This window comes from Nicotiana tabacum, chromosome 21 (genome assembly GCF_000715075.1).
Source record: "Nicotiana tabacum cultivar K326 chromosome 21, ASM71507v2, whole genome shotgun sequence".
NCBI classification, from domain to species: Eukaryota; Viridiplantae; Streptophyta; class Magnoliopsida; order Solanales; family Solanaceae; genus Nicotiana; species Nicotiana tabacum.
In genome coordinates this window covers 99,821,264-99,836,949 of record NC_134100.1, presented here as the reverse complement: position 1 = coordinate 99,836,949, position 15,686 = coordinate 99,821,264, and the positions used below count along the sequence as shown (strand labels likewise).

The 15,686-nt window shown below is 37.4% G+C and overlaps 2 protein-coding genes across 3 annotated transcripts; both read left to right on the top strand.

The window, feature by feature from the left end:
- The first annotated feature begins 318 nt into the window (after window positions 1-318).
- On the top strand, window positions 319-1,955 carry LOC107831194 (BTB/POZ domain-containing protein At2g24240-like). Its single transcript, XM_016658937.2, has 2 exons — window positions 319-1,317; window positions 1,499-1,955. Exons 1-2 carry the CDS (start codon window positions 422-424, stop codon window positions 1,953-1,955), a joined length of 1,353 nt encoding a protein of 450 aa, XP_016514423.1. The 5' UTR covers window positions 319-421.
- Window positions 1,956-4,815: 2,860 nt separating this feature from the next.
- LOC107782382 (formin-like protein 18) lies at window positions 4,816-14,264 on the top strand. 2 transcript variants are annotated; one of them, XM_016603263.2, is made up of 19 exons: window positions 4,816-5,123; window positions 5,981-6,681; window positions 6,808-7,023; window positions 7,117-7,471; window positions 7,682-8,972; window positions 9,067-9,193; window positions 9,345-9,416; window positions 10,308-10,406; window positions 10,504-10,545; window positions 10,654-10,734; window positions 10,823-10,873; window positions 10,987-11,068; window positions 11,303-11,397; window positions 12,027-12,098; window positions 12,184-12,300; window positions 12,423-12,491; window positions 12,592-12,658; window positions 12,817-13,870; window positions 13,965-14,264. In XM_016603263.2, exons 1-18 carry the CDS (start codon window positions 5,051-5,053, stop codon window positions 12,948-12,950), a joined length of 3,744 nt encoding a protein of 1,247 aa, XP_016458749.2. In that variant the 5' UTR covers window positions 4,816-5,050; the 3' UTR covers window positions 12,951-13,870; window positions 13,965-14,264. The 2 variants fall into 2 exon arrangements, with proteins under 2 accessions (XP_016458749.2, XP_016458748.2); XM_016603262.2 differs by having other exon boundaries at window positions 10,651-10,734.
- The last annotated feature ends 1,422 nt before the right edge of the window (window positions 14,265-15,686 follow it).

Genomic DNA, 15,686 nt, shown 5'->3' with positions numbered 1-15,686 from the left:
GTACACACTACCCTCCCCAGACCTCACTAGTGAGGATTATACTGGGGTTGTTGTTGTTGTTGTACTTGGAATAGATAAAATAAATTCTTTGCGAAAGTTGAAGGGTTTAAGTCCTTTTGCAGAATCCTACTTGTAATAGTAAAAGGAAATTCTTTCGATTCATACAAAATCACACCTATAAAAGCATCTCATCGTTATTCTTTCCTGACCAGAAACAAACTTATGAGTTTTGAATTTTGGAACTACGACTTCAAGTATTAATGATTGGATTCTAGATTTAATATTTTATACATATTTCAAGAATCCAAAACACCAAATACATTATTTGAACAAAAGCAATTCGGTTCGGCCAAACCTGTAGGTTGGCTTGTACCTCCGCCACTGTTCCTAACTTTGTTCTTTGAATACTTGCGAGCCCGACATGGAAAGCCAGAAAGACAGGGTGAAATTCAATGTTGGTGGCAGAATCTTTGAAACTACGGCCACAACCTTAGCAGGTGCTGGTAGGAATTCATTCTTTGGAGCCATGTTTGATGAGAATTGGAACCTGCATTCTAATGCCACAACCAATGAACACTTCATTGATAGAGATCCTGATTATTTTGCCTTCATTCTTAACTTACTCAGAACAGGTGAGCTTTATATTCCTCCGAAGATCGATAAGAAATTCCTATACAGAGAGGCTCTATATTATGGCCTTTTGGATCATGTTCGGTCAGCTGAGTGCGCTCCATTTGATGGCAATAGGCTTCGGTTGGCACAGTCTATAACAGGCCAGTCAGTAGGGGATGATGTGGGCACTACTCAGGCCATTCGAGCTAGCCCGAGTGGCTGGTGTTGTGTGGCTCAGGGTAGCGTGGTTCGCGTGTACGATTGTATGCTTGAAGAGCACCCCACAATCAATCTTGATTACCATAAGGTGAATGATGTTTGTTGGGTTGATTCTGAAAATATTGTGGCTAGTTTTGACAGAAAATTAGCTAGTGGAAGCATAGGGTTATTCAACGTATCTACAGGAAAGCTGAGGTATAAACACCAGGTTACAAATCAATTGAAGGATTACACAGCAGGTACACTATGTTTTAATTACAAGTTATCCTCCAATTGTAAAAGCAGTAGCAATAATGAGTATAGGATTGGTGTTTGGGACCACGTCACGGGGAAGCTAATAAACATCGTTGTAGGTAAGCGAATTCTTGGTAATGATAGCAAGCTGCAATGGTATGATACCAACTGTTTGATGATTGCTAGTTTTTATCCGTTGAATCAAAACTGTTGCATCGGCTTGTTCGATATAAGGGAGAAGGAGGGGCGGATGTAGCATATACTCTTCGGGTTCAACTGAACTCATAACTTTCGACGCGGAGTAAAAATTTATATGTAAAAAATCATTAAAATTACAAAAAGAGTAGAGATGAACCCATAACTTTAAAAATATAATAGGTTCAATACTAAAAATTTTAAAAGTTGAACCTATAGAGTTTAAATCCTGGATCAGCTTCTGTCAGAAGGCATTGGTTTGGTCGTGGAGTGGTTCTGCTTGGGAGCAAAGAAACCAGTATCCCGTTAGTCAACAACTACGGAAGTTTAGAGATGTGATAATTATAAAGGAGAGTAACTCCATTTGTGTAGTAGATGATAATGGATGTTTGGGTTTCATTGATTTGAGGAGTACTACTAAAAGTGTAGAATGGAGAGAAAGTTGCACACCAATTACTGCGGTGGATAATAGGCCTTGCTATCCCAAACTGGGATTTCACGAGGGGCAATTGTTCTCATCAATGAACGATACCATTTCGGTTTCTAGTGGTCCTGACTGGGTTCTAACATCACAACTTCGACAGAATCGTGGTGGTCCAATTTGTGATTTTTCAATTGGTGGCGACCGTCTTTTTGCTCTTCATAGGGAAGATGTTATTGATATCTGGGAGACCCCTCGTTCACCAATTATATGATTCTCTATATCTTCAATAGGTTGTTAGAGTTGGAAGAAGGAGATGCTTGGCATAACTAATAAGGTTGCTGCCATGTGACTAGGAGGTCACGGGTTCGAGCCGTGGAAACAACATCTTATAGAGTGGGAGCTTAATGCACCGGCTGCCCTTTTAGGTTGTTAGAGTTGGACGAAACTGATTAGCAAACGCCATGCACTATGATCTTGAATGGTAAATACACAAAGATCAAAATGACAGCTCAATAGAAACTGATTAATAATATGCATTTTCAATTTGGCTTTACTTCAAGCAGATGAATTCTCTCAATATTTACTCCACCTGTTAATGGATGCATCAACTTATTGTTTAGCCTAAACTGCATATAACATTCATATGTGTTAATCTTCTTGTGAACCTTTAAATAGAGTAACTTTGGAAGTTACTTTTAACACATGCATTCATCATTTATATTCACATAAGATGGGTACTCCCGATATTGTCATGAGAATTTTAAGTATATATAGTAGCGTACTAGATTCTACTGTCTCTTTTCATCTTCTTGAGCCGAGAGTCTATCGAAAACAACATCTCTATCCTCCAGGATAGGGGTAAGGTCTGCGTACACATTACCCTCCTCAAACCCCACTTGTGAGATTACACTGGGTTTGTTGTTGGTGTTGTTGTTGAGCCGAGAGTCTATCGGAAACCGTCTCTTTACTCTCCAAGGTAGGGGTAAGGTTTGCGTACATACTACCCTTCCCAGGCCCCACTTGTGGGATTACATTGGGTTATTGTTATTGTTGTTGTTGTTGTTGTATACTAGCGTACTGGACTCTATATAAGTACAAGCATTAGAATCACTTGATAGTTCTTATTTTAATTTTCAGACTCTCATCTTGTTAACTAACTTAAACGCAATACTTATCCAAAGACAGGACAAGTTGAAAGAGTTTTCGTAGATACACTTTCTGTATCGCGTAAGAGAGAGAGTTTAGAGTGCCATAGATTCCTCGCTAAAAACTCTTCATTATTTAGCAATTGCTGCAGTTGTATAACAACTAGGACTGCCTGTATATTTTGATATATGTCACCTGGATAAAGTAGGAATATTCTACTCTACTTTTCATTATCAATAAAAATGACTGTTATATAAATTGAAATTGGGCTTTTCTGATTAACCTGTCACAATGTACAAAAATTTAGAATGAATGTGAAACTGCCAAGTGTAGTGTTATATTATAAAATGTTCTGATATTCTTTATCAGAATATTATATACTTTGGAGCAAAGTGATATTGCCACTTTAATACCAAGGTATTAATAGAGCTTATGGCTCCCCAACTACTCGACTGTCCCATATTATGAGATTTAAATTTACCACTCTATATATTTTATTCATTTCCAAAAATATTTATAAATAACATTATGTTACTATTTCAAAAAATCAAAGCAACATTTTCAAGATTAATACAGATTAAAATCTGATAAATTTATGAAACTTTTATACGTCAGAATTTATTTAAAATAAGTACTCATCACAGCTTTTATTTTAGAAAAACATTGTAGGAGTTGACCTTCCACGTATATATATATACTTCTATTCCTGTCATTTTTTAATACTAGCTAAATACAGCAGCGGAGACCAAATTTTCATTGAGGGGTTAGAAAAAGTAAAAAAAGTAATTAAGGAATAACTAAGAAAATCTAACATATAACATATACATAAAAGAAATTTAAATCTTATATATATAGTGTACTTTGAAGGGGAGCCTTCGACCAATGTTAAGGTCCTTAACGATATCCATGGCTAAACATGGCACGTGTGTGTATATATATATATATATATATATATATATATATATATATATGCACTTAAGCACTTTGGGGAAGAGTTTTACTTTTATAGTAGAAATGAAATTTTCTTTACATTGTTAAGTCATTTAAGATAGTACAACATACTCGTCTAGGATAATTTTGAATTAGCTATCTAAAAAAAACTAGGCAAATGATCCCCTACAACGAGTTAATATATACTAATTGAGTAAACATACTTTATATTGTTAGTGAAATTAAGTTATATCCTATATTGGATTATAGACTTTATAAAAAAAGTTAAACTTTACGATTGATGGATTAAAAATGTTTACATAATCAATTCAATTAATTATTTATCAGTAAATCTGTATAATAATTATTAATTGATAACTTACTCTAAATATTAACTCATATGTTGTCACATATAAATTCGCATATAGTGCAAGAAATCATTATTGCAATAATATAACTTAAAGAAACAATTACCATTTACATTTCAATTAAGGTTACTTCCTTACCGTGTTTTGTCCACTTTATATATTCACGTTAAAAGATGTGGAAAATCAATTCAAATGGAAAAAATACTGGTTCTCCGGACCTGTGCCTATTATTTTTGAACTATAGATTTGCAAAGTTGTGTCTGAGTCTATGTCGGTGAGTTGTACTTATTTGCATATTGCAGTTCTCTCTAACTTAAATCCTTTGTATATTAAAATGAAAAGATATCCAAAATATAAGCATGTGTTATCCGAAATTGATCAATTTTGTATATTTTTTTGTCCATATATGCTATTCTCGTTGGTAAATCATTTTGTATTTGCCTTCGTTATTAATAGAGCCTTGTGTACAATACAAATCCAAATTGACAAGATCCAAATTTACTCATCAACTATTGACTATAGAGGTTTCAAGTTCCCATTTGAGTATGAAAAATTTCTTAGTAAGAGCCTACTTGCAAAATTAAATTAGTCGAACCAATAATTTTTGCATTACAAATGATTAAACCCAAAAAAAAAACAAATTTGACCCCTTTCTCTGTGAAAATTCGTGCATCCCGTTGTCAAAGTGGTGACCCTCAGCTTGTACTGTAAACTTCTCCTCCTCTTTTCTTGTGTACAAAGAAAAACATACTGAAAAATAAAATAAAACGTTTTCCTCCTCGTCAATTAACCAAATTTTCTGTTCACATGCACAGAAAAACTTGACAGAAATTATATAAACCATTAAAATTAAAGTATATAACATAAAGTTTTGTTAATTGAAAAGAATTAAAAAGCTCAGTGCTTCAACAACCATTAATACATGGCACTGTTTCGGAAATTGTTCTATCGGAAGCCACCTGATGGACTGCTGGAGATCTGCGACAGAGTTTACGGTTCGTTTCCCTTTGGTTTTCTCAATTAACTCTGTAGACAACTCAATTAACTGTTTGCTTATTAAGATCGACCTAGATCAATAATTGCTAAATTTGATTTATTTGTTCATGTTTTAACTCTAATGTCTAATTCTATTGTTGAAATGGAAATTGTAGAAGTGATCATCTTCTAGGTCCTTTTTTTTTGGGGCTCAAATAGTAGGATATGAGGGAACTCATTTGGTTCAAGTTCACATTTTTTTTTTTTTTAATTGCGGTGCTATTCGAGCAAGCTTGCGTGCACCTTGACTATGCCACCGGGTATCTGCTGCCTCCTCTGCTAGAATTCGAACCTGACACATGGAAGAACATGTAATATATGAAAGAAAATTGGTGGATTTTCCAAAGCTCTTTCGAAATTGACCTTTTACTTGTATAAGTGGGTAAAACATTCTTTAGGGAAAAAAAACAAGGTTTTGGAATTTAGTAGGTTATAAAATTTTATATAGCTTACTCCTCTTTTCCTAATAGACCTTACTAGTCCGGAACAGTTCGCGAATAAACCTATTGGAAGGTTGAGACCAGCAATGCTATATGGAGTGAGATGTAAGGTCTAACATTCTTACTAGAAATTTGGATGTTAAGGCAAATGCTTGAATACGAGATTAAACACAATTAGAATTGCATCAACAGAGGTTGTAAGTGGCACACAAGACGTTTGTTATTTTGTTAGAAGTTGGCCTTATGTGGGAAGGCTGGAGCTGTTGACTGCAGAGTCATGTCGTCTCTCTTTCATGAAATGAAATAGTAGATGATTTTATAACATTTGCCTGCAGCATAATAGTTTAGCTAATAATATCATCTGTTGTTATTTGCAGTATTTGATAGGTGTTTCACTACTGATGTTTGGGAAGAAAAAAACTACAAAGGCTATGTAGCAGGTATAATTAGCCAACTTCAGGATCATTACCCTGATGTGTCAATTTTGGCTTTCAATTTTCGGGAGGGCGAGTCACAAAGCCTGATTGCAAATGATCTATCTGAGCATGACGTGACAATAATGGACTACCCTCGACACTATGAAGGATGTCCTTTGCTCACTATGGAGATGATAAACCATTTTCTTAGATCTAGTGAAAGTTGGCTCTCCCTTGGGCAACAAAATGTGCTCCTAATGCATTGTGAATGGGGTGGTTGGCCAGTTTTGGCATTTATGTTGGCTGCATTACTAATATCTAGACGACATTTCACTGGGGAACAGAAGACCTTAGACATGATTTATAAGCAGGCTCCTCGCGAGCTTTTGTACTTGTTGCAACCACTGAATCCAATTCCTTCTCAGCTAAGATATTTACAGTATGTAGCAAGGAGGAACATGAACGCGCAATGGCCTCCATTGGATAGAGCACTCACTTTGGATTGCGTCATTATTAGGAAAACACCTAACTTTGATGGCGAGGGTGGTTGCCGGCCCATACTTCGTATTTATGGACAGGATCCATTAATAGTTGCTGATCGATCTTCGAAAATTTTGTTCTCAACACCAAAGAAAAATAATGTTGTCCATCACTACAAGCAGGTAAGATTTTTTTTCCTTCAGAAATCTCAAATATTCTTTGCAAGTTCAGGATTTTTGCTATCTTAGAAAGATGGTATCTTTGTCAAGTTCTGTGGATCAGACAAGGCATTTATCATGTTGTTGCAGGTAGAATGTGAATTAGTTAAGATTGATATCAATTGCCATATACAAGGTGATGTAGTCTTGGAATGTATTAGCTTGAATGATGACCGGGAAAAGATGATGTTTCGGACGATGTTTAACACATCTTTTATTAAGTCAAACATTCTGATACTTAACCGAGATCAAATTGACACATTGTGGGATGCTAAGGATCAATTTCCAAAAGACTTCAGAGCAGAGGTATCATAGTTCTCCTTAGATGCACTTTTCTGTTATTTTATGTTCGCTCTATCAAGAAGCATATTATAATTTACGACTATGCACGGGATGAAGGTTCTTTTTTCAGAGATGGATGCTGTTGCTTCCCTAGATCCTGTGGAGGACAGTGCAGATTCGCTGAATCAAAAGGGTGATGCTGTTGGCAATACACTCCAACAAATAGCTGCGTCAAATTTGATCCCGGAAAGACTGGAATCTTTGTCCGAGAATACGGACACTAGCTTCCTCATTGATCAAGCTGCTTTAGAGAAGCCTCAAGAGAGGCAAAGAGCTGCAGCATTAGAAAATATTTCTAAGGGCTTGAGACAGTCTAATTTGGAGCAGCATGTTGGGTCATTCTCTGATCCGTTGTCCGAAGAATACCATGGCAACAAACAAAAAGCTGAGCTTCAGCTTATTGAAACCAAAGGTGAGATGAAAATGTCAGACCTGCAACCATCAACCGCTTTTTCAGAATCTTCTCCTATTGACTCTAGCATAGAAACTAATGCTCAATTTCTAATTGTTGAAAGAAAAAACTGAGATGAAAATATCAAAGTTGCAGCCATCAAAATCTTTTCCAATGCTTTCTTCTATTTGTATTAGTGTAGAATCTAATGCTTTTGCTACATCATCACAGTGTCACCTCATGATGTCACAACAGTGGAACATCCTTCATTTCATGGACAAGAATGTGGTAAGCTGAAAAAAGTTTCTTCTCTACCTGAAAACAAGAACCGACCACTCATGACGGATGTTCTCACTTCGCCTCCTCCACCTTTACCGGCAAAGGATCAAGATATTGTCACTGGAAAGCCTCTATCTCCTGCTCCAATGCCACCAACACTACTCACTCCTCCCAAGGATAAGTTAGTCATTGGAACTGTACCTTCTCCATCACAGCCTACTACGCCCAGAAACCAAAGTCCTAATACTGTATATTTGAAAGATGATAGAACTACAGTATCTCAACCTGACACATTTCGGCTTCCTCTTGAGATGCTTTCAAGTCCATGTCAGAATGACAAAATTTCCAAAATGGAACCTTCTCCTTATCCCCAACCGCTTATCCCAAGTTTTTCTTCTCCATCAGCCTCCATACCCAATGTCAAACCTCTAGAAGAAAAGTTGGGTAGAGAGTGTGGGCCGTTGCCGTCGCCACCACCTCTACCACATTCAACCTCTGTATTGGAGGAGAATTCTGCTTCTGTTAGTGGACCTCCTCAAACTCCAGCACCTCTTACACCACCTTTGAAAAAAAATTCAACTTCCATTGGAGAGCTATCACCACCGCCACCGCCACCGCCTTCTCCTCCTCCTCCTTTACATACAACCCCTGTGTTGAATGAGAATTGCTCCTCAATAAGTGGACCACCTCAACCTCCACATCCACCTACCCCCCCTTTGAAGGAAAAATTAGTGTCCAAAGGTGGAAGGCTACCTCCTCCACCTCCACCGCTTCCTGGGCAGCCTGTGAAGGAGAATTCTTCTTTAACTGGAGGACCCTTTCCACCTCCAACACCTCCTTTGCCTACTGCACGGGATTCTAGTCCTACAAATTCATATGCAGTGCCATTGCCACCGCCGCCACCTCCTCCTTCCCTGGATTCATCACTCAAGGATAATAACAATCTTCCACAGACTGCTCCTGTTCCTCCTCCTCCTCCGGTTCTTTTTCCTAAGGTGGATGTAGAAGCAAGTTCTGGTCACACACGGGCAGCATCAAGTGGTAGTGCAGGGAATAATCTGCCTGCTTCTCCATCTCCACCCCCTCCTGTTGCTCCTCCACCTAATAAAAATTACCGACGGCTGTTGTCTGCGACTTCAAGAAGCAATTCAAAGAAGCTGAAGCCTTTGCATTGGTTAAAAATAAGTAAAACAGTCCAAGGAAGCTTTTGGGCCGAAATTGAAAAATGTAGCTATGCCTCCAAGTATGTTCTGGACATATTGTTAATGCAGTCATGTGGTCAACTCCTTTTTCAGAATACAATATCTCATTTACTTTGATGTGTTTCTGTTTTATAGGTCATCGGTGATTAATATGTCAGAACTTGAATATTTCTTCTCAGTTCAAAGTTTAGACCAAGCAGGTGCAGGAAGGAATGGGAATTCAAGGTCCAAAATTGGGCAGAAGCCTCAGAAAGTGCAGCTGGTGACTTTTCTGTTATCTGAATCTGTTATCTAAAGTTGTAACATTTCATAAATACCTCTTACCTGATACTTGCATAATACTGCTGGAATCTACTGGCTGTTCTACTTCCAAGTTTTAAGAGAGATTATTTATCTAAATACTTTTATGGCAGATTGATCATAGACGGGCTTATAATTGTGAAATCATGCTTTCCAAGGTGAAGATACCGCTGCACGACATGCTGGTAAGAAAAATTCATTTGCATATATTGGACTTACATTTTGGCATAACTTAGTCGGTGTATTTATTCTCTGAATAAAGCTGGATGAATCATATGTTCATGTTCGTATGCCATGTTTGCTTGAGTAACCATTATTTCCTTTCCATGCCTGCAATAAGGTTGGTGATGTTATCGCGATAATTCTTTTACCATTTTAAGGCCTCAAGCAACTTGCAGCCTGCTTTTTCATTGCTTTGATAGCTGGAAGTTTCCATTTTGGTGCTCCATATTAGTAATGATATCTTTTTCTCTCATACTTCCTAGACTATTAACCTAGATAACTTCCCATCCTTTGTGCTTTGTTCTTCAATATGCTGAACTAGCCTTTACAACTAGAAGTACTTATCAGATAGTTGACTTTATTGGAGAGTTCATGGCCACACAGTGGATTTTCCATACGAGCTTTTATTACAGTCTTCATATTTAAATGATAACATACTATTGACTTGAACGTGGTACAAGTTAACTGTATTGGTTTGATAACTTATTATGTTTACCTATCTAACGCATGGCATTTCTTTTCCAATGTCTACCTGTACCAGCAGAGGCGAACCCAGGAATTTAATGCGACGGGGGCACAATATTCTATTTAATCAGTGCCCCCTAATGGCTTTTAGCATTAAGGGTGCCAAGAGATTTAAATTAATCATTTTCAAGGTATATACATATACATATACAAGATTTCTGCCGAAGTTTACGGGGTCCGGTGACCCCTCAACCTAAGCCATAGGTCCGCCTCTGTGTACCAGTAGCAAAAATAGTATTGGTCCATGAAAGTATTCGTAACTATGTAATCTATTGAAAATTGAATGATGTCTCCAACATTGGCTGATTCCATTTTGATATTTTCGGCAGAGTTCTGTGCTAGCATTGGAAGATTCAGCATTAGATATTGATCAGGTTGAGAACCTGATTAAGTTTTGCCCAACAAAGGAAGAAATGGAGGTGCTCAAGGTAATAAATGTATCCACAAAATAAATTTAATAAAATATTACTCAATGCATATTAGAATATTGTAGACAAACTTATTAATCCAATGTTTCTGTTACAGGGTTATAAAAGAGATAAGGAGATGTTGGGTAGATGTGAACAGGTCAGCCCATTATGAACTAACCTTATCTTGGTTTACTATATCAGTTTCTCTCTCAGGGACTTTCTTGTATATTTGACATAAAATTGCTATGACTATTCTCTGTAGCAGTTTATGTTAGAATTGATACAAGTCCCTCGTGTAGAGTCCAAGCTACGGGTTTTCTCATTTAAGATTCAGTTTCAATCCCAGGTGAGAGGATAGTGCGTCTGCTGCCTGATTTTAGAAATGTGAGGTTTTGTCTTGCTAAAGGTGCATATTTCGTTTTCAATATTTTCAGATTTCGGACCTAAGGAATAATCTCAATATTGTGAATTCAGCAGCTGATCAGGCAAATATCCTTTTTTCTGTTTTATTTCTTCCTTCTTGATTAATCTTTTATTACTCTCGAATGCTTTCTTGATATTCCCTGTTTACCCCGTGTCGTTTTAATGTCCTAATCAGATCAGAGGTTCATCAAAATTGAAAGGGATTTTGCAGACAATTCTGTATTTGGGAAATGCTCTCAACCACGGAACTGCAAGAGGTTAGTTAACATTCTTTTTCGTAGTATTATATTCTATTCACCACTGAAAAAAGCCCAACGATTATTGATGTCTCAGCTATTCTCATTGCTATGTGCATTTCTGGTCTTAAAATTCTTCATAACATCTTTGGCTTCACGGACATGGTTTATGCTGTTATTAACCATTTGGTGTATTCTTGGAGCAATTATTATTCCTCTTTTAATATCATGCTTGTCTTGATGCTACTGGTATAGGGTCTGCTGCTGGTTTCAAGTTGGATAGCCTCCTTAAGCTAACTGAGACACGTTCGTCGAACACTAAGATGACTCTCATGCATTATCTTTGCAAGGTAAAGATCTGCATTTTGTAAATAGCTTCATAAGGGCAGAATAATGCAGTCTACGAACTTTCTACCTGGCGTTTTCTGAAGTATGCTGAAATGAACCATTACTATTTATCAGAGAGCATTTATCAAATTCTAACCTTTCGATAGTCATGGCTTTCGGTGATACTAAGATATCCATTTTAAGTGGTTAGATACCGTTTTTTTTATAACACATAGGTTGAATCATAAAATGAAAACAGCCATCGATCTGCCTTCACGTAGTTACTTTTCTCTTTTCATTGGGAGACTTTTTTAGTTAGACTTCCCGTACCTTGTATTTCAAAGTATATTGCATCCAAATTCATCAATATAATGGCCCCTGAAATACATGGTGTGTGTTATACATTCAGAATTTTCATCATATTTATGTCATTTTTCCTCTAACACTTGTTTTGAGCAAGCACAATCCATCTTGACGACTAAGGTTTGCTCTAAGGTCACTGTGCAGTATGATTATTTAAGATCTTATCTACCTATCACAAGACAAAAAGGAAAAAAACTTAAGGTTTATCTTCGCAAAATGCATTTGAGCTAACTTTTTCTTGGGCTGGTGATAATCTTTTACAAAAAGCTTTATGAAATTTTTCTGCCAGATACTTGCTGACAAATCGCCTGAGCTACTTGATTTTTCAAAAGATCTTTCCAGCTTGGAACCTGCAGTGAAGGTACCTTTACTTGAACTGACTGTTGATATTGTTAATTATTAGAGATATGGATGGAACTTACTGAATTAAAACATGTTTTGTTCAGATACAACTGAAATATTTGGCAGAGGAAATGCAAGCTGTTAGCAAAGGAATGGAGAAAGTTAAACACGAACTCTCCATGTCAGGAAGCGATGGACCTGTGTCTGAGAATTTCTGTAAGGTAATCTACCAGTTTATTTCATCTTTCTGGTTAGCTGCACTTGTTATGGTTGGGTAACTAATGAAAAAAGAAATTACAGAACATTGGTATTATAATTAATTGGAGTAACTTCCACTTGCCAGGCTCTGAAGGAGTTTCTGGGCTCTGCTGAAGGCGAAGTCGGGTCCTTAGCTCAGCTTTTTTCGGATGTGGTATGTCTGACCTTTTACGACACAGGTTTTCATGGTCTTATAGTAATTCGACCATATTGAAATGTTCCTCAATTGGTGCCCTTGCTTCTGCATATGACAGGGCAGAAATGTCGATTCATTGATTGTTTACTTTGGAGAAGATCCAGCTCGCTATCCATTTGAACAAGGTAATAAATGTTGAACTCAAGCAATTATCTACTTCTGCTAAGAATTTCATATGGCTGTTTGGGCATATTTATATCCTCTAAGTTGTGGTTAGTAAAACAAGTCTTCTTACATATGAGATGATCTTCAGCTTACCTCTATTATATCTTTCTCCCCATAGTTGTCGCAACGTTTATGAGCTTTCAAAGAATGTTCAATCAAGCACAAGAGGAAAATCGCAAGCAGCTGGAATTTGAGAGAAAGAAAGCAGAGAAGGAAGCTAGGGAGAAACAGAGGACACGTAAGCAAACTTGATACTTTGAGCATTCAGTGTATATTGCGAATTGATGTAGTCATATATCAGCCCCTGGGTTTTGGTTCAACGGTAGAGGTAGCACCAACCGGGAGATGTGTGGTAGGTGTATATCACGAGTTTGAGTCCTTACAGGGATTCAAGTCTGCTATTTAAGCTGAGAAGGATATAAGGGCAGGCCCATTATCCACCAAGTTTCAGAAATGGAGAGCAGATTTCTCAGTTATCAAAAAGAATAAATATAGTCATACATCAATCACCATATGCTCCTGCAAACATACATTGTGGATTTGTCTGCGGACATCGCAAAGCTTTAAATGGACTGAAGCAAGCTCCCTGAGCTTTTTCTCTTGTTTCAGCACGATAGTGGAACTTGCAAGTAGTCGCATATCATAGCAAAGCTTTCTGAAGATTGAAGATCCTGGGGAGTGAGAAATCAGTTCTTGATGGTGAACGGGTAGATGATGTACGTTTCTGTTAGATTGTCCCATATTGGTTGAGGAAATGGATGTTGTCTCCTTCTATGGTGTTGGACAATGATCACCTTATAAGATAGCTTTTGAGGTTAAGTATGGCCCAAGGTTCATTTTCTTAAAATTGTCAAAGTGGAACATACAAGTATAGCCAAATCAAGATGAGATGGGACGGCCATTCAGAGGCTGTAGCGGGACTACCATAGGAAAGCCCGCCCCCGCTAGCTAACATAGAAAGAGATTCATGCATAGCAGTAGTCTCTATGTGAATCTCTTCCCGACCGGCCAGGCCAAATTGGGGCACCACTTGGGATGGTTACATTTGAAGTTGTTCTATATAGTAGTATATCTTCCCCTAGATTGAAGACCCTGGGGGAGTAAAAAGTCAGTTCTACATGGTGAAAGTGGACAATTTTTCTGTGGAAAAGTTGGCAACAGTGCTCTAACAGGTAATCTTTCAAACTTCCTAGTCTTTTTCCTTGTTTTGAATGACCTTTTTTAACATCTGTTTTGTTGGAATAATTGTTTCCAATGTTTCTGCAGAATCTCTAGCAGGTATAAGATTTGTCAAAGGTAAATATTCACTGGGGAAGATGTATAGAATTTTTTTGGAGGATATGCTCATATAACCGACCCCAACTTGTTTGCTATTGAGATGTAGTTTTTGAAGGACATGCTCATATAGCCGACCCCGACTTGTTTGGTACTGAGACGTAGTTGTTATTGTTGTTGGCTATTAATTTTGTACTTTTTGTATTTCTTGTTTCACATTCTCGATTCGATTTTTATTTAATTTTTTCTGCCACCATGGCTTTTTGTAAATACAATTTGGAGTTCAGGTCATTTTCCTTTTATAGCAATAGATCAAATATGCATATACATGCAGTTGAATATCATGGGAATCAAAACGGGAATAATGTCACGACCCAAAATATACTATAGGTCGTGATGGCGTCTAACGCCGCCGTCAGGCAAGCCAACGGTGATTTACTAATTTATTTACTCCTTTTAGAATTTTGAAATGATAATTTTCCTTAATTGAACAGCATAAAATAGAATTTACAGAGTAATGAATATATTTATACGAACCACAATGATGAACAACCTACAAGAATCCCCAAAATCCAGTGTCACAAGTGCATGCGCATTTTCTAAGAAGTACAACAACAATACAACATCTGTCCAGAATGTAAATAAGACAGGATAAAATAGTTAGTACGATGGAGACTCGGTGAACTGCGATGTGTTGCCTGGGTTGCAGCTCATATAAAGTCTCCTCAAAAGATGCGCCTGTGCGCCAAGACGATCTCCAAATGAACCTGTCAGACCCTGCACATTTAGTGCAGAAGTGCAGCATGAGTACATAAATCAACGCGTACCCAGAAGTATCTAACCTAACTCCAGAGAAATAGTGACGAGATGCCGACATCGACACTTACTAGAAGTCCAAATAAATAATATGATAATTCATAACAGATGTGAAGTGCATAACAATAGTGGAGTATGTACTTTCATAATTTTTCCCAATTATTTACTTTAAAGTATACATTTCTCGATCTTGTATTCTACCTTAATAGTTCAGAAAATGCCAAGTGTCAATACCAAATAAGTGGAGAATACCATAAAATGCCGGGCATCATTGGAAGGTTTATCTCGTGAACATTCGGACTACTAGCGATATAACGCACGTCCGCCGAGGTCGTTCGGCCCGATCCAGAATAACGTGTAGACTGCGTCTCGAATCAAACTTATAAATTTTCAAATTTCCAAAGTCTATATCTTGTGCCGAAACGTATCAAATCAATCTGGAATGTCTTCAAATTTTGCACCCGAGTCATAAATGACATAACGAAGCTATTCCAAGGCTCGAAATCGCAAGCGGACATTGATAACATAAAAATCCACTTCAAACCAAACTTATAAAATTCTTAAATCTTTAAAATGCCAACCTTCCATAATAAGCGCTGAACTGTTCCTGGGCCACCCGATACTCGACCCGAACATACGCACAAGTCCTGAATCATCATTCAAACTTATTGAAACTTTCAAATATCGATTCCGAGGTCGTTTACCCAAAAGTCAAATCTTAGTCAATTCTTCCAACTTAAAGCATCCGAATTTAGAATTTTCTTCCCAAATCAACTCCGAACTTCTCGAAATTCAATTCCGACCACACGTACGAGTCATAATACCTAAAGTGAAGCTACTCAAGGCCTCAAACCGTTGAATGGGATGCTAGATCTCAAAATAACCGGTCGGATCGTT